At 42.1% G+C, this 24,305-nt stretch overlaps 1 protein-coding gene across 1 annotated transcript; it reads left to right on the top strand.

Annotated features, from left to right (window-relative positions):
- The first annotated feature begins 509 nt into the window (after window positions 1–509).
- On the top strand, window positions 510–22,669 carry LOC120045871 (synaptic vesicular amine transporter-like). Its single transcript, XM_038990803.1, has 15 exons — window positions 510–642; window positions 2,778–3,138; window positions 4,855–4,913; window positions 5,037–5,120; window positions 8,218–8,310; window positions 8,411–8,500; window positions 8,614–8,657; window positions 9,874–9,934; window positions 10,466–10,561; window positions 11,169–11,247; window positions 11,772–11,823; window positions 14,485–14,548; window positions 14,653–14,772; window positions 14,970–15,103; window positions 22,568–22,669. The coding sequence occupies exons 1-15, from the start codon at window positions 510–512 to the stop codon at window positions 22,667–22,669; spliced, it is 1,572 nt and encodes a 523-aa protein (XP_038846731.1).
- The last annotated feature ends 1,636 nt before the right edge of the window (window positions 22,670–24,305 follow it).

The raw sequence follows: 24,305 nt of genomic DNA on the forward strand, positions 1-24,305 counted from the left end.
AAGAGGGGTTCCTGCAGATGCAAAAATGCCCATATGTAGGAACGCCCCCGAATTGCGGGCTGCAGTTGCACCCTTCTCGAGACACTGCTATGCTCTAGGTGAGGATGTTCATGATAAAAGTTGCATGACGTCAAGGATCAGTCAAGCAACTAAAACGCTCTGCACATATCGTTTCTTTCACCACGGTTTGCAGCCGCAAAGTGATTTTTGCTAATGTGCATCTAAGGTAAGATTTCAACCATTATGTCACTTTTAACAAATTACAGGTCACGATTTATTGAAGCAGATGTCCCAATTTCTGCTTCATTCTAATGACACATATGCGATTTATTTGAGTCTTCTCCAATCTACATCAGGTCATTTTACATAGCCTTGTATGAATGCTTAATTTGTCATTAGGCTTCTTGTGCTAAAGTACATTTTTAGAACTGTCACTCTCTGGTGTCCATAACGTTTGTTATTTCCCCAGAGCAAATCTTTTTTCGCTCGCTCTTTTGTGGACTCAAAAAATGGGAAGATTAGACACTCTGAGAGAATTTAATTTATTGTCATGGATGAGAGAGGAAAGACAATCGAGGAAGTTGACCCTGGTCATCGTTTTCATCGCCTTGCTGCTGGATAATATGCTTCTAACGGTGGTCGGTAGGTACAACTTTGGAAAAATTATTTTCACACCTGTTACTGTTGTGTCAACTGTTGTTTCACCCCCCATTGAAACGTATCAATGCCTTTCTAAAGGACAATTCGAGTCTGTTGCCTGCCAAACTAACCCATCAACAATGTGGACAACTGACAGATATTCTTTTCAACCATGCAATGTTTTGTTGTTTCACTTGTAAGAAGGTTGTATTCCCCTTTTTGTTTAGAGTAGTTCAATTATAATTTTTGGTGTGGAACAAAAGTTATTCCGTCCTGGCTATTACCCCCCCCCCCCCCCCCCCCCCCCAAAAAAAACATTGTGATTTGCTCATCATTTTACCTTGCATGAAGCTTTTTAATTATATACGAAATTAGACACTAGCTACTTCAGTTGTTACATTTTATTCAAATAAGATACACATTGGTTTTCATCCAATATCCAATATTAGATAGCACAATGAGTAAGAATGACAGCCTGGTCTCATAGACTAAACTAAACATAGTAAACGTAAATCATGGACACAAAAATATTTATTATATTTTAGGTGTGGTATGATACATAAAATAGAAGGTTACTTAAGGCAAAACTGAAAGTAGGGTGGGTGAGTGTATAACGTGAATGTCTAGCAACCCAAAGGTTGCGTGTTCGAATCTCATCACAGACAACTAGCATTTTAACTAATTAGCAACATTGCAACTACTTACTACTTTTTAGCTACTTTGCAACTACTTAACATGTTAGTGTTAGCCACCTAGCTAACATTAGCAACAACAAATTGGAATTCGTAACATATTTTACATTTTGCAAATTCGTTACATATTGTAGGAATTGCAATTCTTAACATATCATACGAAATGGATGATGGATATCCACAAATGAATACATACATACCAAATGTAACATATCATACTAATCTAGGCTGTATCACATCCGGACGTGATAGGGAGTCCCATAACGTGGCGCACAATTGGCCCAGCGTCGTCCGGGTTTGGCCAAGGTAGGCCGTTATTGTAAATAAGAATTTGTTCTTAACTGACTTGCCTAGTTAAATAAAGGTGAAATAAAATTTAAATAAATAATTGGAACATCCCGGATTTACTTTTACTATGTTACGTCTACCCCTGAGTCCAAGTTGAGAATGAGTGAATAAAATATGTCATAAATCAAACATATTGTGAATTAAAATGTAAATATACCCATAATATATATAACATAACATATTAGAAAGCGGCCTATGTGCTACAATGTTTTTCCATAAACATTTCCTCTGTCGATTATTCATGTTATCAGATTGTGTCAAATTGATTACAACCTTAGGCATTTTCAAAAGCTGAATGTAGCCTTTAGTGTAAAGTTTCACAGGGAGGTTAATTGTTAATAATTGGTCATCCTTTATATCGCCTTTCACGTGGCCAAGTGAATAGTAATTAGTAAATGAAAACTATGGTGGGCCGGGATGGTGCGCCTGCTACAGATTATTTGGGCATGGAATTCATCCATCTACACCCATTGTATATTTTTGGTACCAAGGTCCCCAGCTCACTTGATTTCCATGAAAGCATCAGCATTGCCATTACCAATGAATCTCCCAGTCGTATCAGATAGATTATGGATGACATTGATGTGCACATGAATGCTGTTATTTTGCTTGAGATTGTGCCGTCAGTGCTGGACACGTCTCCCGGACATGTCCATTGAGCAATGGATACAGATGCGCATTGGAAGAATGTCAGAATTTGTCAGTCAGAAATTACTCTAGAGTAGCTGTATATGCTCATACGTGATTGGAGGCAAATCTATAAACAGCAAGGGTATGAATAACAATTAATATGATAAAAGCAGGATAATAACAATAATATGAAAATAATAAGCTAAAACCATCTTAATGGGGCCAATCATTGTGTTATCTGGCACATTTATAGCTACATGAATTAAATCAAATCAATCTTTTCTTAACCTTTGAAAGAAATGGAGTGTGTCCTAATGTCCTACCCGTTACAAAAATCGAATAAATATGAAATAAATTCGTAATTATATTCCACACAGACTTCTTTGGATGATGAGGTTATATCGGAATATACTATAGTAGATATAACACTTTTCAGCATCTGTTTTTCTGCTCCTTTCTTCCTGGTAGTCCCCATCATTCCCAGCTACCTATACACAGTTGATGATGCAGCAGCCAACATGGCCAAGAATCACACCACGGCCTCCCCACACACCCCTTCTGGAACCTTCCAGACCATCGTGTCCCTCTATGACAACTCTGTCAGGGTAACCAGCGGGGGCCCAATGGACTCCACACCCATACCCTTGGATCAGACGCAGGCGGTCTCTCTTTCCACCTCGGCTCTCACACCCCACAACTCCACAGAGCCTGACTGCCCCAAAGCAGATGACCAGCTTCTCAATGAGAATGTGAAAGTGGGACTACTTTTTGCCTCCAAGGCCACCGTACAGCTCATCACCAACCCCTTTATTGGGCCTCTCACCAACCGGTGGGTGAATGACATGATCACACTGGTTGGTGTGTTATCTGTTATCTTATTTTCATACTGTCACGTTCTGACCTTAGTTCTTTTGTATTTTCTTTGTTTTAGTATGGTCAGGGTGTGAGTTGGGTGGGTTATCTATGTTTTGTGTTTCTATGTTGGGTTTTTCGTTTGGCCTGATATGGTTCTCAATCAGAGGAAGGTGTTAGTCATTGTCTCTGATTGGGAACCATATTTAGGTAGTCTGTTTTCTGTTGTGTTTTGTGGGTGGTTGTCTTCCGTGTCTGTGTTGTTCACATTACGGGACTGTTTCGGTTTTCTATTCACTTTGTTATTTTTGTATTGTTGTCGTGTTCAGGATTATTAAATATAATGGACACTTACCACGCTGCGCATTGGTCCGACCTTTCTTACTCCTCGTCAGATGAGGAGGACGAATTCCGTTACACATACTTATTTCTAGATTATTTCAATGAAATGCCAGCTGTGAACTGGCTTGCATGGCAACTATAATTCAGGTTTCGTAAAACCTGTCTATTTATGTTGCCCTAGTTTATGAAGAGTTTTAGCATTTAGTTTTAGCATCCCTGGTTGAACAAATGTTTTAATTGTGGTTATAAAGGGGTTGTTTCATACAGTTATGACTTGATTTGACTAATAATTAAGACAAGTAGTTTTGAATGACACTAAAATGAGATGACAGCAGGCATGCAGGTTAGGCCAATGTGTATCTTCAGAGTTCAGTGTGAAGCCACATGCAGTGTGGGTGCCTGCCAGGGCTTCCTGCTAGCCCAGAGCTAAATGGTGGCTCAGCTTGGCCTGCGTTTGGGTAATCAGTCAAAGGTCCATGGGGAGAAAGACCAGGAACAGACTCTTTTCAAGTGACAGGGAGTAAAATCAAACGCTGCCATTTGTATATTGCTATTTTGAGACCAAATGTCATGTCAGTTAGATCTAATCCAGCCTGTTCCCATATAGCTAAATTCCTGTTTAGTGGTTTGTGTTGGATTTATGCATCTCTGAATGCATGCATTCAGTATGGATCCCTGCTTGTAGGGCTTTACAAGCACTTGTAGTTATTGTTTTGAGCATCGTACTGTATTCTGAAATTACTCAAAATATCGATTTTACTAAGGATCAATACTTTTGTAGACATATCTGTATGTTAGCGCACATATTCGGGAAAGACCAATTTGTCAGAGATATTACTGTGAAATATTTTCTTATGGAATGCTCACATGGGTAAAGTCAGTCAAGGTTTGAGCTCTAGCAGTGCTCACTGCTCAGTCATAGACGAATGCATCAAGGCTAATATTTACCGTCTCAGCCGGGCACCACAATATTCTGTGATTGAAGCAAACAATAGAATCCTATTATTTACCCATAGTCACCTTCCGTGTGAGAAAGGACAACACAAGGCAAGTCATGCATGTCAGGTACATGGAACAAGGCGCTAAGTACACACAATGCATATTTACAAAAGCATTGACACCGCTCCATAATTGTGTAATTTTTGTGCAGACCAACTCCCAGATGTGTATCACCCAAATATCAGTTGTATCACAACCATTGTGTCAAACGCAGTGTGTACGAGGCCAAAGAGTGTTTCTGCCCAACTTCTACTAGACTAATGTTAGATGAGCTGTAGTTATGTGTCTTGTTTTATATAGTATTGCATTATATTCTAGAGTATTGAGAAAGGATGTCTCAATGTGCTTACAGAATAGGATACCAGATCCCCATGTTTGCCGGGTTCTGTATTATGTTCCTGTCAACCATTAGTAAGTATTACCCACATTCACACCTGTTTCCAGATCTCACACCGTGTTTCAATTATATTTTTTCATGATTGATGTTTTCTTTTGTTTTTTTTTGTCTGAATTTCTATTGTCGTTGTTGTCAAGTGTTCGCCTTCTCATCGAGCTACACTCTGCTGTTTCTGGCCAGATCCCTGCAGGGTGTGGGCTCCTCCTGCTCCTCCGTGGCTGGTAAGGTCCTTGGCATTACCCCTGACATTTATAGATGCTTTCAGGATTAGCTTCACTTTGAGACAGGAGCAGCAAGCACATACAGTTTCTCCAGAACCTTCACCATTTTTATTACAGTAGGCCTACCTTGGTATGCATCTTTGTCTCTCGAGTTGAACATTGAGGCATTTATTATACACATCTCTAGTTGAGTTATTGAAAGGTGCTGTGGTAAGAGGAACAACCAATACTCCTAACGTAACGCTGGTAAGTGTCTATTCAAACAGTCACAGAGGATTTGTTTTGTGCAAGCAGCCCTGGGATAAATGAAGAGCAGTGTTTCAAGAACTAATAATAATAATAATAATAACAATAATATATGTAGTATGCTATAAAGAAATACATTGCCTTGCAAAAGTATTCAGATTTACATTTTGTTATGTTACAAAGTGGGATTAAAATTGATGTAATTGTAATTTTTCTGTCAACAATATACACAAAATACTCTGTAATGTCAAAGTGGAAGAATTAAGGATTAATACAAAATTATATAACACAAATATAGTTGTTGCATAGTAGTCAGCCCCTTTGTTTAGGCAAGCCTAAATTAGTTCAGGAGTAAAATTTGGCTTAACAAATCACATTAAAAGTTACATGGACATGACATGATTTTTAAACGACTAACCCTTCCTCTGTCCCCCATATATACATCTGTAAAGTCCCTCAGTCATGTATTGAATTTCAAGCACAGATTCTACTACATAGACCAGGGAACTTCGAAAACCTCATTAAAAAAAGGGCAGTGATTGGTAAATAGGTAAAAATAAAAATCAGGCATTGAATATCTCTTGTAGCATGGTCTAATTTATAATTATGCTGTGCATTATGTATTAAACCACCCAGACACCTCAAAGATACAGTCGTCCTTCTGAACTGAGCTGCAGGACAGGAATGAAACTGCTCAGGGATGTCACCTTAAGGACATTGGTGGTTTTAAAAGTGGTTTCAATGGCTGTGACGGGAGAGGACTGAGGATGGATCAGCAACATTGTAGTGACTCCACAATAATGACCTAAATGACAGAGTGAAAAGAAGAACACAAATATACAAAACATGCATCTTGTATACAACAAGGCACTAAAGTAATAATGCAAGAAAAACATGACAAAGGAATACACCTTTTGTCCTAAATGCAAGCCTTATGTTTGGGGATAATCCAATACAACACATCACTGAGTAACTGCCTTCTTATTTTCAAGCGTGGTGGTGGCTGCATCGTGGTATGGGTATGCTTGACATCAGCAAATACTGGGGAGTTTTTCAGGATAAAAAAAACGGGACAGGGCTAAGCACAGGCAAAATCCTAAAGCAAATCCTGCTTCAAGTCTGCTTCATACCAGACACTGGGAGAGAAATCTACACTGGAGTTGCTTACCAAGAAGACAGTGTATGTTCCTAAGTGGCCAAGTTACAGTTTTGACTTAAATCTGCATAAAATACTATGGCAAGACTTGAAAATTGCTGTCTAGCCATGATCACCAACATCTTGACAGAGCTTGAAGAATTTAGAAAATAATAATAGGTCAATCTTGCGCAATCCAGCTGTGCAAAGCTCTTAGAGACTAACCCAAGAAGATTCACCTCTGTAATCGCAGCCCAAGGTGTTTCTAACATGTATGGACTCAGGGAGCTGAATACTTATGCAACGACTATATTTTATTTATTACATTTTTATTAATGTTTTTAAACATTTTATACTTTTTCTTCCACATTGACGTTAGAGTATTTTGTGTAGATTGTTGACAAAAAATTACAATTAGTCCTTCCGAGTAGCGCAGCTTTCTAAGGCACTGCATCGCAGTGCTAAAAACATCACTACACACCCGGGTTCGATCTCAGGCTGTGTTACAGCCGGCTGCGACTGGGAGACCCATGAGGCCAAGCGTCGTCCGGGTTAGGGGAGGGTTTGGCCAGCCGGGATGTCCCTGTCCCATCGCACTCTAGCGACTCCTTGTGGCAGGCCGGGCGCCTGCTAGCTGACCTCGGTCACCAGCTGGAAAGTATTTCCTCTGACACATTGGTGCGGATGGCTTAAGCGAGCAGTGTGTCAAGAAGCAGTGCAGCTTGGCGGGGTCGTGTTTTGGAGGACACATGGCTCTCGACCTTCGCCTCTCCCGAGTCTGTACGGGAGTTGCAGCGATGGGACAAGACAACTACCAATTGGAGAGAAAAAAAGGTTAAAGAAAACCACCTACTCATTCAAGGGTTCTTTATTTTACTACATTGTAGAATAATAGTGAAGACATCAAAACTATGAAATAACACATATGGAATCATGTAGTAACCAAAAAACTGTTAAACAAACAAAATATAGTTTCTATTTGAGATTCTTCAAAGTAACCACCCCATCGATACGCCCCATCGATACGCCATCCCATCTGGTTTGGGCTTAGTGGGACTATCATTTGTTTTTTAACAGGACAATGACCCAACACACCTCTAGGCTGTGTAAGGTCTATTTTACCAAGAAGGAGAGTGATGGAGTGCTGCATCAGATGACCTGGCCTCCACAATCACCCGACCTCAACCCAATTGAGATGGTTTGGCATGAGTCGGAACGCAGAGTGAAGGAAAAGCAGCCAACAAGTGCTCAGCATATGTGGGAACTCCTTCAAGACTGTTGAAAAGCATTCCTGATGAAGCTGGTTGAGAGTATGCCAAGAGTGTGCAAGCTGTCGTCAAGGCAAAGGGTGGCTACTTTGAAGAATCTCAAATATAAAATATATTTAGATTTGTTTAGCACTATTTTGGTTACTACATGATTCTGTATGTGATATTTCATAGTTTTGATGTCTTCACTATTATTCTACAATGTAGAAAATAGTAAAAATAAAGAAAAACCCTTGAAGTAGGTGTGTCCAAACTTTTGACTGGTACTGTGTATGTAAAAAGAAAAAGACAATTAAATCCATTTTAATCCTGTGAAAAAATACAAGGGGTCTGAATACTTTTGCAAGGCACTGTATATTACCCTGACTGCTCTAACCAACTATATAGATGTGGCCAGGTCAAATGTACCTGTGTATATAAGAGCTTACATGTTCTGTTCTTCTTCTAGGGATGGGGATGCTTGCCAGTGTGTACACAGATGACGAGGAGAGGGGAAACGCCATCGGGATAGCCCTGGGTGGTCTGGCCATGGGCGTGCTGGGTATGTACACAATTCATGATGCGTTTGAGCTCTTTGTAGACTACAGTAACAGGCAACAGTTGGCCAAAATCCTTGACCATCTTTACTTTCTTCCACCCAGTGGGCCCACCATTCGGCAGTGTCATGTATGAGTTTGTGGGGAAAACGGCACCTTTCCTCATTCTGGCTGTTCTGGCTGTGCTGGATGGAGGTAAGTAATGTGGCCATGTTTCTCTCGATCATAATGCAGATGTTCTGTTTTCTCTAATCAGGAGTCACCTGTTAGGGATGCTAACTAAGTTCATCCTCTGTGTCTCCCAACAGCACTGCAACTGTTCATTCTCCAACCCTCAAAGGTGGAACCAGAGGTGAGTGTATGGCTATAGATTTGACAGCTCTTTTTAGGATTATTGATGTAAATTCATTGGAATTGTGTAAGAATGTGTTCACAATCACCAGATCACTGTGATATGAATGTGGGGATCAATAGAGTATTATAAGTGATTTGATTGGATTCATACAGCGTCTTTCCAGATGCTTAAAGTGCTTTACACTGTTTAGGGAATACAAATAGTGCACAGGCCATTAAAAGTAATTTTACACTGAATAAATACACTTTTCTCTGTCAGAACTCTTCTGCCATGCAAACAGATAAGCAGAGAAATTCAGCCGCTCACAGTGACAGCCATGAGTGATGATCCGTTTGGAAGTGTCTTCCAGCCAGGTTTTTATATCAGAGCGACAGCCTGAGCTGTGTGCTGTGTAGGTCTCTGGTATGATGGTTTACCATCCCAGTTAGAGGAGACGTGTGCCTGGGATGGATATTCCTATCACAGCCCCTCTGACTTTGATCTATGGGGCTGATGCATATCAGTCATCACGGATACCAAGGAGGTAGTGACAGAGACCCAATCAGATGGTGGCTGTGATTATCAGACCAATGGCGCTTATACATTGTTTAGTTGCGGATGACGAATATTAAAAAGGGAAAAAGGGAAGGGGACATGACATAATCCTCACTATTAGTACATCACTGTAACCGAAAGGTTGCAAGATCGAATCCCCAAGCTGACAAGATAAAAATCTGTCATTCTGCCCCTGAACAAGGCAGTTAACCCACTGTTCCTATGCCGTCATTGAAAATAAGAATTTGTTCTTAACTGACTTGCCTAGTTAAAATAAAATAACAAATCTCTGTTGCTGAGATTTCTAACAGTGATGTGAACACATGATCATTGAGCTTAGAGACGTTGTCAGAGTAACTGACAAGAGGTTATTGTCACACCTGTGCCAGTCATTAGTGAACTCAATGGCTGTGTGGACATTTCCTATTCATTACTGTAATAGCAGGGACCCTCAGAATAGAGAGGAACAGTGGTATTTCAGTGTGCACAAACACTTTGCATACTGAAAGCACAGATAGTAACTGTACATAACTGTACATCATTGTGGAATGATGTAAAGGTACAGACAGCACTGTAGTAACTAGGTACCACATAATTATTCGAGGCTGCCTTTTTGTATTAATCAGTTTTGACATGAAACTGTTTAGCTCTACATTTCCTGACCCTTTTCTCTCTACAGAGCCAGAAAGGGTCCTCACTTTGGAGCCTTATTAAAGATCCATACATACTCATTGCTGCAGGTAAGAATTTATCATTTATTATTGTTAGTCATATTATTACTTTATTCTGAAGTACCCGCTGTGGCATTTCCCATTTCAGTCACACTAAGCGAAAAGCAACTAGGTGGAAGAAGAACTGACTGAGATGTTCGAACAAATTGTATTCCTGTGGTTGAATTTCTGCCCTGAACTAGGAAAAGACAAACGCTGAGCCTACCAATTGATTTCTGGGTTAAGAACAGTATTATTGCCAGAAAGAGTGTGGAGAGGGAGCGAGCACTGCATGTTAGAAGGGGTCATCTCCGCATCAGATTAGACTGTGTGTGTGTGCGTGCACATTTGCTCGTGTGTGTTGGAGTATGTGTGATGCTGAAGTGCTTGGGGAAACGACATCTATGTGTCAGTGAGACTCCCCACCACTTCAATCAGGGCAGCCTAATACTGGGTATTATGTCGGGGGGGCTGGGGGCTGACAGGGACATAGAAAATGTGTAAAGATGGAGAATAACAGGCCCAAGGTCCACTTATCCTCAATCACATTCTCTTTTCCAGGATCCATTTGTTTTGCAAACATGGCCATCGCAATGTTAGAGCCAGCGTTGCCTATTTGGATGATGGAGACCATGTGTCCAAGAAAATGGCAGCTAGGTATTTTGACATTTCTTTTCCTTTTTGCCCCTCTTGACAACCCTGTTTCCCCTATTGACAATGCTGCACATGAAACCACTCTGCTTGCTGAATGTACTTAGAATGATGGTCTTCATTTGAACTCAAGGTTTGAAAACACAGCAAAAGGAAACAGCATAACACAATAACTTGATTATGACACTGTGGCGTATAACTGGGTATTCACAAAGACTTCATACAGTATCTAGATGATCATTGAAACTGATCTGTAGTCGTTCTCCACCTCATTGAACCTCCCATTTTAGTGAAACTGAATCACTCTTTTTCTTTTCCCGCCATTATTACTTATTTTTAGTAGTGGCATTGACTATGAGGACTCGCACGAGAGAGAGGATGGAGCGACATGGGGGAAAGCAGGGGACAGGATATTAGGGTTTCATTTGCGGGCGAGTGGAGAGTGGGAGTGCTCATTACTGTGTCTAGGAGATATGCTGGAGCCCTATGATAGAGACGGATAATGTGCTTGCTTATCTTGGCCCCTCTGTACCCTGCTATCTCTCGCTCTCTGCCCTGCTATCTCTCTCTCAACTGATCTCTGTCTCTCCCTCTCTATCTTTCTCTCTGCCAGGCGTTGCCTTTGTGCCAGCCAGCATCTCCTACCTTATTGGAACTAACATCTTTGGCGTCCTCGCGCACAAGATGGGGAGGTAGGGAGGGAAATGACTCCCGTTTTTTCCGTCTCCTTATCTTTTCCTGCGTTCGTATCTGTTTCCTGTGCTATTGAGCAACTCTAAATTAGATTTCTCAGGCAGGTTGGGTATTTGCTGTTTATTGAAGTCTACAGTGTGACAGTGTGTTTATAACTGCTTGGCTAACGTTTGTTTGTTTACCACAGTTGTGTGTGCACAGTCACATTTAAATCAATAGATTTTTACCTCACACTTTATGAAAATACATGTGTTTCAGGGCTCAAATATTGCCTGTAGTCATAGAAGTATTCTTTTAGAAAGTTTGAAAAAAATCTAACATTTGTTTCTCAAAATGTCCTAATCCTGTCTCAAAGAAAACAGATTGTGGTCCATTTGCTTCCTCTGTTCGTTTATTTGAAGTTTATTATTGTAATAAATCAGATTTCGTGGGCTTGCGATACAATACAACAGTGAAGGGAGGGGAGAGGGACATTGACTGTTGTCATTGGCAGACCCTGAACTGCTCTTTCCTCTTTTCCCAGATGGCTGTGCTCTCTCATCGGGATGGTCCTCGTGGGGGTTAGCATCCTCTGTGTGAGTACTAGACACATCTTTATCAGGTAGCTTTTAGCATCCAGCTCAACACAATGCTAACATTAATGTACCTGTTTGGCCTGGTGGCATCATCAGAATCAGGGGGTCCATCTAAGGATATTGGGTAGCACTATTGGGTATACACTATACAGTGCCTTCGGAAAGTATTCAGACCCCTTCACTTTTGCCACATTTTGTTATGTTACATAGCCTTATTCTAAAATTGATTAAATAAATAAAAAATCCTCATCAATCTGCACACAATAACCCATAATGACAAAGCAAAAACATTTTTTTTTAAATGTACCTTATTTACATAAGTATTCAGACCCTTTACTATGATACTCGATATTGAGCTCAGGTGCAACCTGTTTCCATTGATCATTCTTGAGATATTTCTACAACTTGATTGGAGTCCACCTGTGGTAAATTCAATTGATTGGACATGATTTGAAGGCACACACCTGTCTATATAAGGTCCCACGGTTGACAGTCCACGTCGGAGCAAAAACTAAGCGATGAGGTTGAAGGAATTGTCCGTAGAGCTCCGAGAAAGGATGTGTCGAGGCACAGATCTGGGGAAGAGTACCAAAAGATTTCTGCAGCATTGAAGGTCCCCAAAAACACAGTGGCCTCCATCATTCTTAAATGGAAGAGTTGGCCACCCGGCCATACTGAACAATCGAGGGAGAAGGGCCTTGATGAAAACCTGCTCAAAGAGTAATCAGGACCTCAGACTGCAGCGAAGGTTCACCTTCCAACAGGACAACGACCCTAAGCACACAGCCAAGACAACGCAGGAGTGGCTTCGGGACAGGTCTCTGAATGTCCTTGAGTGGCCCAGCCAGAACCCAGACTTGAACCCGATCGAACATCTCAGGAGAGACCTGAAAATAGCTGTGTAGCAATGCTCCCCATCCAACCTGACCGAGCTTGAGAGGATCTGCAGAGAAGAATGGAAGAAACTCCACAAATACAGGTGTCAAGCTTGTAGCGTCATACCCAAGAAGACTTGATGCTGTAATTGCTTCCAAAGGTGCTTGAACAAAGGGTCTGAATACTTATGTGAATGTGATATGAGTTTTTATTTCAAATTTCTAAAAACCTGTTTTTGCTTTGTAATTATGGGGTATTGTGTGTAGATTGATGATGGAAAAAAACAATTTTATAAATTTTAGAATAAGGCAGTAACGTAACAAAATGTGGAAAAAGTGAAGGGTTCTGAATACTTTCCAAGGCACATACAGGGGTTCGTGGACACCCCTTCAAATTAGTGGATACGGCTATTTCAGCAACACTGGTTACTGACAGGTGTAAAAAAAAATATATCACACAGCCATGCAATCTCCATCGACTAACATTGGCAGTATAATGGCCTTACTGAAGAGCTCAGTGACTTTTAACGTGGCACTGTCATAGGATGCCACCTTTCCAACAAGTCAGTTCGTCAAATTTCTGCCCAGCTAGAGCTGCCCCGGTCACCTGTAAATGTTGTTATTGTGAAGTGGAAATGTCTAGGAGCAACAACGGCTCAGCTGCGAAGTGGTAAGTCACACAAGCTCATAGAATGGGAGCGCATAGTGCTGAAGTGTGTAGCACGTAAAAATCCTCTGCCCTCGGTTGCAACACTCACAACCGAGTTTCAAACAGTTCTTGTGCCGGCACAAGAACTGTTTGTCGGGAGCTTCATGAAATGGGTTTCCATGGCCGAGCAGCCACACACAAGCCTAAGATCACCATGCGCAATGCCAAGCGTCTGCTGGAGTCATGTAAAGCTCACCGCCATTGGACTCTGGAGCAGTGGAAACGAGTTCTCTGGAGTGATGAATCACGCTTCACCATCTGGCAGTCTGACGGACGAATCTGTTATTTTTTTATAATAGACCGCTGCGACTCGGGAGCCCTGAGTGCCAGGAGAACGCTACCTGCCCCAATGCATAGTGCCAACTGTAAAGTTTGGTGGAGAAGGAATAATGGTTGGGGGCTGTTTTTCATGGTTCAGGCTAAGCCCCTTAGTTTCACTGAATGGAAATCTTAACGCTACAGGCATACAATGACATTCTAGACAATTATGTGATTGCAACTTTGTGCCAACAGTTTGGGGAAGACCCTTTCCTGTTTCAGCATGACATCTAGTGGAAAGCGGTCCCATAAGAGTGGAGGCTGTTATAGCAGCAAAGGGGGGACCAACTCCATATTAACGCCCATGATTTTGGAATGAGATGTTGTACGAGCAGGGGTCCACATACTTTTGGTCATGTAGTGTAGGTGAAACCTAGGGTTTTACCAACCCAGTCATGTCAGATCAGGGGTTACATACAAGAAGGGAGAAGGTAAGGATGAATTTTCTATGTATTGGAACAGGCCTACTGTCTTAATGTCCTACTGTATCTCATTAGTCTCCAAATCACATTTTGAGGCTACAAAGGGAAGGGGAGTTCAATCAGAAGTCAACTCGAAAGCCAGTCAGAAAACAGCGAATTCTCTGGACACAGATAATTAAATTTTCATTGTAGTTCCTTATGCAATTGTGTTGTGTGTGCAAGAACAAAGCTCCTCAAGTCCTTAGACCACATAAAGATGGTATTCTGGATTACACGGTAAACATCTGATCAATACAAATCCTCTTCCACTCTTTACCTTGACTATGTCGTGTCATAGGTCCCTTTCGCTAAGGACATCTATGGACTGATACTTCCGAATTTTGGTGTTGGTTTTGCAATTGGTAAGTCAATTTGTATTGCATTGTATAGAGAAACAACAGATGATGAAATTAGCATCTGGTTTGTAAGATATTACTGAACTTCTCATTGTCTTGTCTCTTGTCAGGCATGGTGGATTCCTCTATGATGCCAATCATGGGATATTTGGTGGACCTGAGACATGTGTCAGTCTATGGCACTGTGTACGCCATTGCTGATGTGGCTTTCTGTATGGGCTTTGCTTTAGGTAAATTACCATCAGATGCTTGAAAATAACCCAGTCCCATAGTATAGTAAAACATTTCTGTCACACGGTCTTATGTATGTTTTTGTTGTTGTTGAGGTGTGGCACGATAAGAGTAGCATCACGATATGTCAATTTGGGGGAAATAATCTATATCCGGCTCCTCTATAAGCTCACTAACCTTCCTTTTGCTGATGAAGGTCCGTCCGCTGGAGGCGCCATAGCGAAGAGCATTGGGTTCCCCTGGCTCATGACCATCATCGGCGTCGTGGACATCCTCTTCGCTCCCCTCTGCTACTTCCTCAGGAGTCCTCCTGGGAGGGAAGAGAAAATGGTGAGACACTGAACACCTCGTACACGCACAGAAGTGTGCACGCACGCACGCACACACCTACACACACACACATGCACGTGCACACACACACACACACACACAAACATACTACACACACACAGAGGTATGCGTTTGAATACTGGTTACTTGTAATGCTGCATCTGATGCAGAGAGAACTAGCCATTGCCATCCCCACAGGCTCAAACTATTGCCATCTTTTATAGGTGATACTACCAGGTGAAACGGAGAGAGAGGAACTCGAGACACACTTTGATCATGAGACACACTTTGAATGGGCTGTCTGTTTAAGTTGACCAGTTCAGGTCTCATCATTGCTGTGTATTGCATTCTACTGCTTTTGGCCACCCCCACCCCACCTTCCACCTGCTTTTGGTTCCCTAGACTAAATACATTTAGACTATGAGTAAGCTGTGTATGGGTAGGTAGAAGAAGATGGCTTATTTGTGCACATGGGGAAGGGATAGGTGGATAGATTGTGCACATGGTGACTGGTGGCACCTTAATTGGGGAGGACAGGCTCATAGTAATGAATGGAATCAATGGAATGGTATCAAACACATCAAACACATGAGCTGTGTTCAAATACCCATACTAACATACTGTATACTGCATACTTAATGAGTATATACTACATACTATTAGTTCATTCTAGTATACTGTAAACGAATAGTATCGTTTCAGTTGAGCATACTAGAGCTTCGCCTGTCTACCGGAAGTGGATGCTGTTGCTATGCAACCTCTTGCTAGCCTGTTAGCATAACACATGACTAGCTAAACATTTTACGATTTCAGGTGTGTTCGTAAATTCAATCTGCAGTGCCAGAATGCGCTCTGGGCGTTTGTAAATCCAGAGCGTTGTCAGATTGTAAATTCAGAGCGGTCGGAGCATTCAGAGAGCACACTGGACACTCTGGCCAAGGAGTAAGGAGTAGGGTTGACCCGAGCGTTCAACGGCAGTCAAGCACCCACGCTAACTGGCTAGCTACTTCTAGACACAAATGAGAGAACACCTCTCTCTGACCATTTTACTCGCCATAGCAGAGCTGGTTAGGCTGTTTTCATGTTATCCAGAGCGTTGGTGACTGTAACTGTGCTGCTGGCAACAATTTATTACGCTTTTTTTGCCGACATTTACTGACACCGGCCATATTCAACTGTGCGCTAGAGTAGATAGCCAGAATTAACAATGTCTATTGAAACGCACAATGACTATACCGCTTAGCTAAGAATGATGTGAATAATCAAGTCAATAAACGTTGGGTAGTTAGTTAGATAGCAGATAGTTAATATACTGCCTGGCAAGTTTGATGTATTAGTATCCAACTAACGTTAGGTAACTAGCTAACATACCGGTACATACTGATGTAATGCTATGCGGTTCGTAAGGATAGTGTAGCTAGCAAATTGTCTGCCAACGTAACGCAACTTATTTGAAAAGTCATTACTTTATTACATTGCTCAACATTTTCTTAACATTTGTCATTAGTTAGTCGGACTTCGGATTTTCTTCAAATCTGAAAACGATGTGAAGCCACACCCATTTTCTGAAGAATTGCATTATGGACCCTAAAAGTACGGAAATAGTGTCCTCTGTGTGTATACTTCGTATTTTTCCGAATTTAGTATAACATCCGGCAACTTTTGGCATACTAACTATATCCATACTATGACCAATAAGCATACTATATACTCAATTCACGTTACAAATAGTATGGTTAGTGCGGTTAGTATGAGTATTCGAACACAGCTATGATTCGACGCCATTCACTCCATTCCAGCCTCTTGGGGTGGAGGGATTGGTGGATAGATTGTGTGAATGTTTACGGTTTGCTGTAACAGATACACCACATACATGAACAGATAGCAGGGTATTCAGCTTGATTAAAGTGTTTGAACTATATAAAGTTTCCCCTTTTGGACCTTATGGTGGTGGTGAATGGTGGTAAGTCTAAAGGTAACTGCCAAAATAAAGGAGGATACAAAATATTGAAAGCAGGTGCTTCCACACAGGTGTGGTTCCTAAATTAATTAAGCAATTAATATCCCATCATGCTTAGTGTCATATATAAAAATGCAGAGTTGCCCATTATTGTAGCTACCATGGCTAGAATAAGAGATCTCAGTGACATTGAAAGAGGGGTCTCAAATGAGCATAGGGGGTTTAAAAGGTGTGTGTGTGTGTGTCAGTCACCAGATCTCAACCCAATTGAACACTTATGGGAGATTCTGGAGCAGCGTCTGAGATAGCTTTTTCCACCACCATCAACAAAATACCAAATTATGGAATTTGTCATAGAAGAATGGTGTTGCATCCCTACAATAGTGTTCCAGACAATCCCAAGGTGCATTGAAGCTGTTTTGGCGGCTCGTGGTGGCCCTATTAAGACTTATCTTGGTGTTTCCTTTATTTTGTCAGTTACAGTGCCTTGCAAAAGTATTCATTCCCCTTGGCGTTTTTCCTATTTTGTTGCATTACAACCTGTAATTTAAATTGATTTTTATTTGGATTTCATGCAATGGACATACACAAAATAGTTGGTGAAGTGAAATGAAGAAAACTTGTTTCAAAAAATTCTAAAAAATAAAATGCGTAAAAGTGTTGCGTGCATATGTATTCACCCCCTTTCCTATGAAGCCCCTAAATAAGATCTGGTGCAACCAATTACCTTCAGAAGTCACATAATTAGTTAAATAAAGTCCACCTGTGTGCATAAATAAAGTGTCACATGATCTGTTAAACGATCTCAGTATATTTGCACCTGTTCTGAAAGACCCTAGAGCAAGCAGCACCACCAAGCAAGCGGCACCATGAAGACCAAGGAGCTCTCCAAACAGGTCAGGGACAAAGTTGTGGAGAAGTACAGATCAAGGTTGGGTTATAAAAAAATATCCGAAACTTTGAACATCCCACAGAGCACCATTAAATCCATTATTAAAAATGGAAAGAATAGGGCAACACAACAAACCTGCCAAGAGAGGGCTGCCCACCAAAACTCACAGACCAGGCAAGGAGGGCATTAATCAGAGAGTCAACAAAGAGGCCAAAGATAACCTTGAAGGAGCTGCAAAGCTCTACAGCGGAGGTTGGAGTATCTGTCCATAGGACCACTTTAAGCCGTACACTCCACATAGCTGGGCTTTAGGGAAGAGTGGCCAGAAAAAATCCATTGCTTAAAGAAAACATAAGCAAACACTTTTGTCAAAAGGCATGTGGGAGACTCCTCAAACATATGGAAGAAGGTACTCTGTTCAGATGAGACTAAAATTGAGCTTTTTGGCCATCAAAGAAAACGCTATGTCTGGCGCAAACCCAACACCTCTCATCACCCGAGAACACCATGTTTTTCCATCGGCAGGGACTGGGAAACTGGTCAGAATTGCAGGAATGATGGATGGCGCTGAATACAGGGAAATTCTTGAGGGAAACTTATTTTAGAGACTGGGACAGAGGTTCACCTTCCAGCAGGACAATGACCACAAGCATACTGCTAAAGCAACACTCGAGTGGTTTAAGGGGAAACATTTAAATGTCTTGGAATGGCCTAGTCAAAGCCCAGACCTCAATCCAATTGAGAATATGTGGTATGACTTAAAGATTTTTGTACACCAGTGGAAGCCATCTAACTTGAAGGAGCTGGAACAGTTTTTCCTTGAAGAATGGGCAAAAATCCCAGTGGCTAGATGTGCCAAGCTTATAGAGACATACCCCAAGAGACTTGCATCTGTAATTGCTGCAAAAGGTGGCTCTACAAAGTATTGACTTTGGGGGGGTGAATAGTTATGCACACTCAAGTTCTCAGTTTTTTTGTCTTATTTCTTGTTTTTTTCACAATAAAAAAACGAATTTGCATCTTCAAAGTGGTAGGCATGTTGTGTAAATCAAATGATACCAACCCCGAAAAAATATATTTTAATTCCAGGTTGTAAGGCAACAAAATGGGGAAAATGCCAAGGGGGTGAATACTTTTGCAAGCCACTGTACAGTACCTGTACATAGTTAGAAATGCTTTTATAAATTGCACATGCGTACGTCTGCAACTAAATATTGGGTCAAAGGATCAAAGAATTACAGTGTATTCAGAAAGTATTCAGACCCCTTCACTTTCACATTTCGTTACATTACAGCCTTATTCTAAAATGGATTAAATGAAATTGATTTTTTATATATATATATATATATATATATATATATATATATATATATATATATATATATATATATATACACTGCTCAAAAAAATAAAGGGAACACTTAAACAACACAATGTAACTCCAAGTCAATCACACTTCTGTGAAATCAAACTGTCCACTTAGGAAGCAACACTGATTGACAATAAATTTCACATACTGTTGTGCAAATGGAATAGACAAAAGGTGGAAATTATAGGCAATTAGCAAGACACCCCCAAAAAAGGAGTGATTCTGCAGGTGGTGACCACAGACCACTTCTCAGTTCCTATGCTTCCTGGCTGATGTTTTGGTCACTTTTGAATGCTGGCAGTGCTCTCACTCTAGTGGTAGCATGAGACGGAGTCTACAACCCACACAAGTGGCTCAGGTAGTGCAGTTCATCCAGGATGGCACATCAATGCGAGCTGTGGCAAAAAGGTTTGCTGTGTCTGTCAGCGTAGTGTCCAGAGCATGGAGGCGCTACCAGGAGACAGGCCAGTACATCAGGAGACGTGGAGGAGGCCGTAGGAGGGCAACAACCCAGCAGCAGGACCGCTACCTCCGCCTTTGTGCAAGGAGGTGCACTGCCAGCGCCCTGCAAAATGACCTCCAGCAGGCCACAAATGTGCATGTGTCAGCATATGGTCTCACAAGGGGTCTGAGGATCTCATCTCGGTACCTATTGGCAGTCAGGCTACCTCTGGCGAGCACATGGAGGGCTGTGCGGCCCCACAAAGAAATGCCACCCCACACCATGACTGACCCATCGCCAAACCGGTCATGCTGGAGGATGTTGCAGGCAGCAGAACGTTCTCCACGGCGTCTCCAGACTCTGTCACGTCTGTCACATGTGCTCATGTGCTCAGTGTGAACCTGCTTTCATCTGTGAAGAGCACAGGGCGCCAGTGGCGAATTTGCCAATCTTGGTGTTCTCTGGCAAATGCCAAACGTCCTGCACGGTGTTGGGCTGTAAGCACAACCCCCACCTGTGGACGTCGGGCCCTCATACCACCCTCATGGAGTCTGTTTCTGACTGTTTGAGCAGACACATGCACATTTGTGGCCTGCTGGAGGTCATTTTGCAGGGCGCTGGCAGTGCACCTCCTTGCACAAAGGCGGAGGTAGCGGTCCTGCTGCTGGGTTGTTGCCCTCCTACGGCCTCCTCCACGTCTCCTGATGTACTGGCCTGTCTCCTGGTAGCGCCTCCATGCTCTGGACACTACGCTGACAGACACAGCAAACCTTTTTGCCACAGATCGCATTGATGTGCCATCCTGGATGAACTGCACTACCTGAGCCACTTGTGTGGGTTGTAGACTCCGTCTCATGCTACCACTAGAGTGAGAGCACCGCCAGCATTCAAAAGTGACCAAAACATCAGCCAGGAAGCATAGGAACTGAGAAGTGGTCTGTGATCACCACCTGCAGAATCACTCCTTTTTTGGGGGTGTCTTGCTAATTGCCTATAATTTCCACCTTTTGTCTATTCCATTTGCAAAACAGCATGTGAAATGTATTGTCAATCAGTGTTGCTTCCTAAGTGGACAGTTTGATTTCACAGAAGTGTGATTGACTTGGAGTTACATTGTGTTGTTTAAGTGTTCCCTTTATTTTTTTGAGCAGTGTATATATATATAAAATCAATCTACACACAATACCCCATAATGACAAAGCAAAAACTGGACATTTTTGCTAATTTATTAAACATAAAAAACAGAAATACCTTATTTACATAAGTATTCTGCCCCTTTGCTATGAGACTCGAAATTGAGCTCAGGTGCATCCTGTTTTCATTGATCATCCTTCAGATGTTTCTACAACTTGATTGGAGCCCACTTGTGGTAAATTCAATCGATAGGACATGATTTGGAAAGGCACACACCTGTCTAAGGTCACACAGTTGACAGTGCATGTCAGAGCAAAAACCAAGCCACGAGGTCGAAGGGATTGTCCGTAGAGCTCCAAGACAGGATTGTGTCGAGGCACAGATCTGGGGAAGGGTACCAAAACATTTTTGCAGCATTGAAGGTCCCCAGGAACACAGTGGCCTCCATCATTCTTAAATGGATGAAGTTTGGAACCCCCCAAGACTCTTCCTAGAGCTGGCCGCCCGGTCAATCTGAGCAATCGGGGGAGAAGGGCCTTGGTCAGGGAGGTGACCAAGAACCAAATGGTCACTCTGACAGAGCTCCAGAGTTCCTCTGTGGAGATGGGAGAACCTTCCAGAAGGACAACCAACTCTGCAGCACTCCACCAATCAGGCCTTATGGTAGAGTGGCCAGACGGAAGCCACTCCTCAATAAAAGGCACATGACAGCCCGCTTGGAGTTTGCCAAAAGGCACCTAAAGGACTCGCAGACAATGAGAAACAAGATTCTCTGGTCTGATGAAACCAAGATTGAACTCTTTGGCCTGAATGCCAAGCGTCACGTCTGGAGGAAACCTGGCACCACCCCTACGGTTAAGCATCGGACTGGGAGACTAGTCAGGATCGAGGGAAAGATGAATGGAGCAAAGTATAGAGAGATCCTTGTTGAAAACTTGCTCCGGGGTCATCAGGACCTCAGACTGGGGTGAAGGTTCACGTTCCAACAGGACAACGACCCTTAGCACACAGCCAAGACAATGAAGGAGTGGCTTTGGGACAAGTCTCTATGTCCTTGAGTGGCCCAGCCAGAACCCAGACTTGAATCCGATCTATCCTCTCTTTAGAGACCTGTAAATAGCTGTGCAGCGATACTCTCCATCCAACCTGACAGAGCTTGAGAGGATCTGCAGAGAAGAATGGGAGAAACCCATCAAATACAGGTGTGCCAAGCTTGTAGCATCATACCCAAGAAGACTTGAGGCTGTAATCGCTACCAAAGGTGCTTCAACAAAGTACTGATTTAAAGGATCTGAATACTTATGTAAATGTGATATTTCTAAAAACCTGTTTTTGGTTTGTCATCATGGGTACTGGTTGTAGATTAATGAGGAGGGGAAAAAAAGGAATTTAATTAATCTTAGAATAAGGCTGTAACGTAACAAAATGAATACTTTCTGAATGCACTGTATGCCTCGAGACAGGCGGATGAATTTGCCTTGGTAGTTGTCTTCCATCAAAGCTACATGACTGTTACAATGTAACCACAGTACAAAGCTCTTTGTTCAATCGAGAGCCATATTTTGTCTCTGAAACTTTGGTCCTTGATAACAAATTATTGGTGGCTAATTTTTGTTGTCTTGGAATTTCTGGTAAATTCTGACTCTATACAATTGTAATCTTCTCAGGCCATCTTGATGGACTCTAACTGCTCGATGAAAACCCGATCATACTCAACACAGGGGAACACAGAGTACGAAGAGATGGAGACAGAGTACGATGAGTATTAATGGACACCAGACATGTATGTTACCTTCCAGAGGATCTATTTTGTTGTACAAAAACAGAGATACAATGATTATTATTTTTTAACAGCAAGGCTGTTTCGTTGTGAATGTCCGTCTTCACTGTTCTGTGTCATTGTTATTGTACGACTAGAGCAAACCAAAGTTGTTGTCATTGCCCTGTGTTTATTTTGAGCCTTATCCAATGGAAGTGGGGCCGTGTCAAAACAGGGTTTTCATGGGCCGTAATAGCAGACTGCTGTGTGTCATATTTACTGAATAGTTCAGATGAGGGTGGTATTATACAGTTGTGGCCAAAAGTTTTGAGAATGACACAAATATTAATTTTCACAAAGTCTGCTGCCTCAGTTTGTATGATGGCAATTTGCATATACTCCAGAATGTTATGAAGAGTGATCAAATTAATTTAAATTAATTGCAAAGTCCCTCTTTGCCATGGAAATGAACTGAATCCCAAAAAAACATTTCCACTGCATTTCAGCCCTGCCACAAAAGGACCAGCTGACACCATGTCAGTGATTCTCTCATTAACACAGGTGTGAGTGTTGACGAAGACAAAGCTGGAGATCACTCTGTCATGCTGATTGAGTTTGAATAACAGACTGGAAGCTTCAAAAGGAGGGTGGTGCTTGGAATCATTGTTCTTCCTCTGTCAACCATGGTTACCTGCAAGGAAACACGTGCCGTCATCATTGCTTTGCACAAAAAGGGCTTAACAGGCAAGGATATTGCTGCCAGTAAGATTGTACCTAAATCCACCATTTATCGGATCATCAAGAACTTCAAGTAGAGTGGTGCAATTGTTGTGAAGAAGGCTTCAGGGCGCCCAAGAAAGTCCAGCAAGCGCCAGGACCGTCTCCTAAAGTTGATTTAGCTGCGGGATCGGGGCACCACCTGTACAGAGCTTGCCCAGGATATTCTGCAAAAGGTACAGGGATTGGACTGCTGAGGACTGGGGTAAAGTCATTTTCTCTGACGAATCCCCTTTCCGATTGTTTGAGGCATCCGGAAAAAGGCTTGTCCGGAGAAGACAAGGTGAGCGCTACCATCAGTCCTGTGTCATGCCAACAGTAAAGCATCCTGAGACCATCCATGTGTGCGGTTGCTTCTCAGCCAAGGGAGTGGGCTCACTCACAATTTTGCCTAAGAACACAGCCATGAATAAAGAATGGTACCAACACATCCTCCGAGAGCAACTTCTCCAAACCATCCAGGAACAGTTTAGTGACGAACAATGCCTTTTCCAGCATGATGAAGCACCTTGCCATAAGGCAAAAGTGATAACTAAGTGGCTCAGGGAACAAAACATCGATATTTTGGGTCCATGGCCAGGGAACTCCCCAGACCTTAATCCCATTGAGAACTTGTGGTCAATCCTCAAGAGGCGGGTGGACAAACAAAAAACCCACAAATTCTGACAAACTCCGAGCATTGATTATGCAAGAATGGGCTGTCATCAGTCAGGATGTGGCCCAGAAGTAAATTGACAGCATGCCAGGGCGGATTGCAGAGGTCTTGAAAAAGAAGGGTCAACACTGCAAATATTGGCTCTTTGCATCAACTTCATGCAATTGTCAATAAAAGCCTTTGACACTTATGAAATGCTTGTAATTATACGTCA

The sequence above is a fragment of the Salvelinus namaycush genome, chromosome 4, assembly GCF_016432855.1.
Source record: "Salvelinus namaycush isolate Seneca chromosome 4, SaNama_1.0, whole genome shotgun sequence".
Lineage (NCBI taxonomy): Eukaryota > Metazoa > Chordata > Actinopteri > Salmoniformes > Salmonidae > Salvelinus > Salvelinus namaycush.

What these genes read in the sequence shown, in the direction of transcription:
- LOC120045871 (XM_038990803.1), top strand. Translation starts at nt 510, where the DNA reads ATGGGAAGATTAGACACTCTGAGAGAATTTAATTTATTGTCATGGATG. An exon ending in ATACATACTCATTGCTGCAG is followed by an intron (nt 9,935 to 10,465) that starts GTAAGAATTTAT and finishes TCTCTTTTCCAG; the next exon opens with GATCCATTTGTTTTGCAAAC. An exon ending in CTGGGAGGGAAGAGAAAATG is followed by an intron (nt 15,104 to 22,567) that starts GTGAGACACTGA and finishes TAATCTTCTCAG; the next exon opens with GCCATCTTGATGGACTCTAA.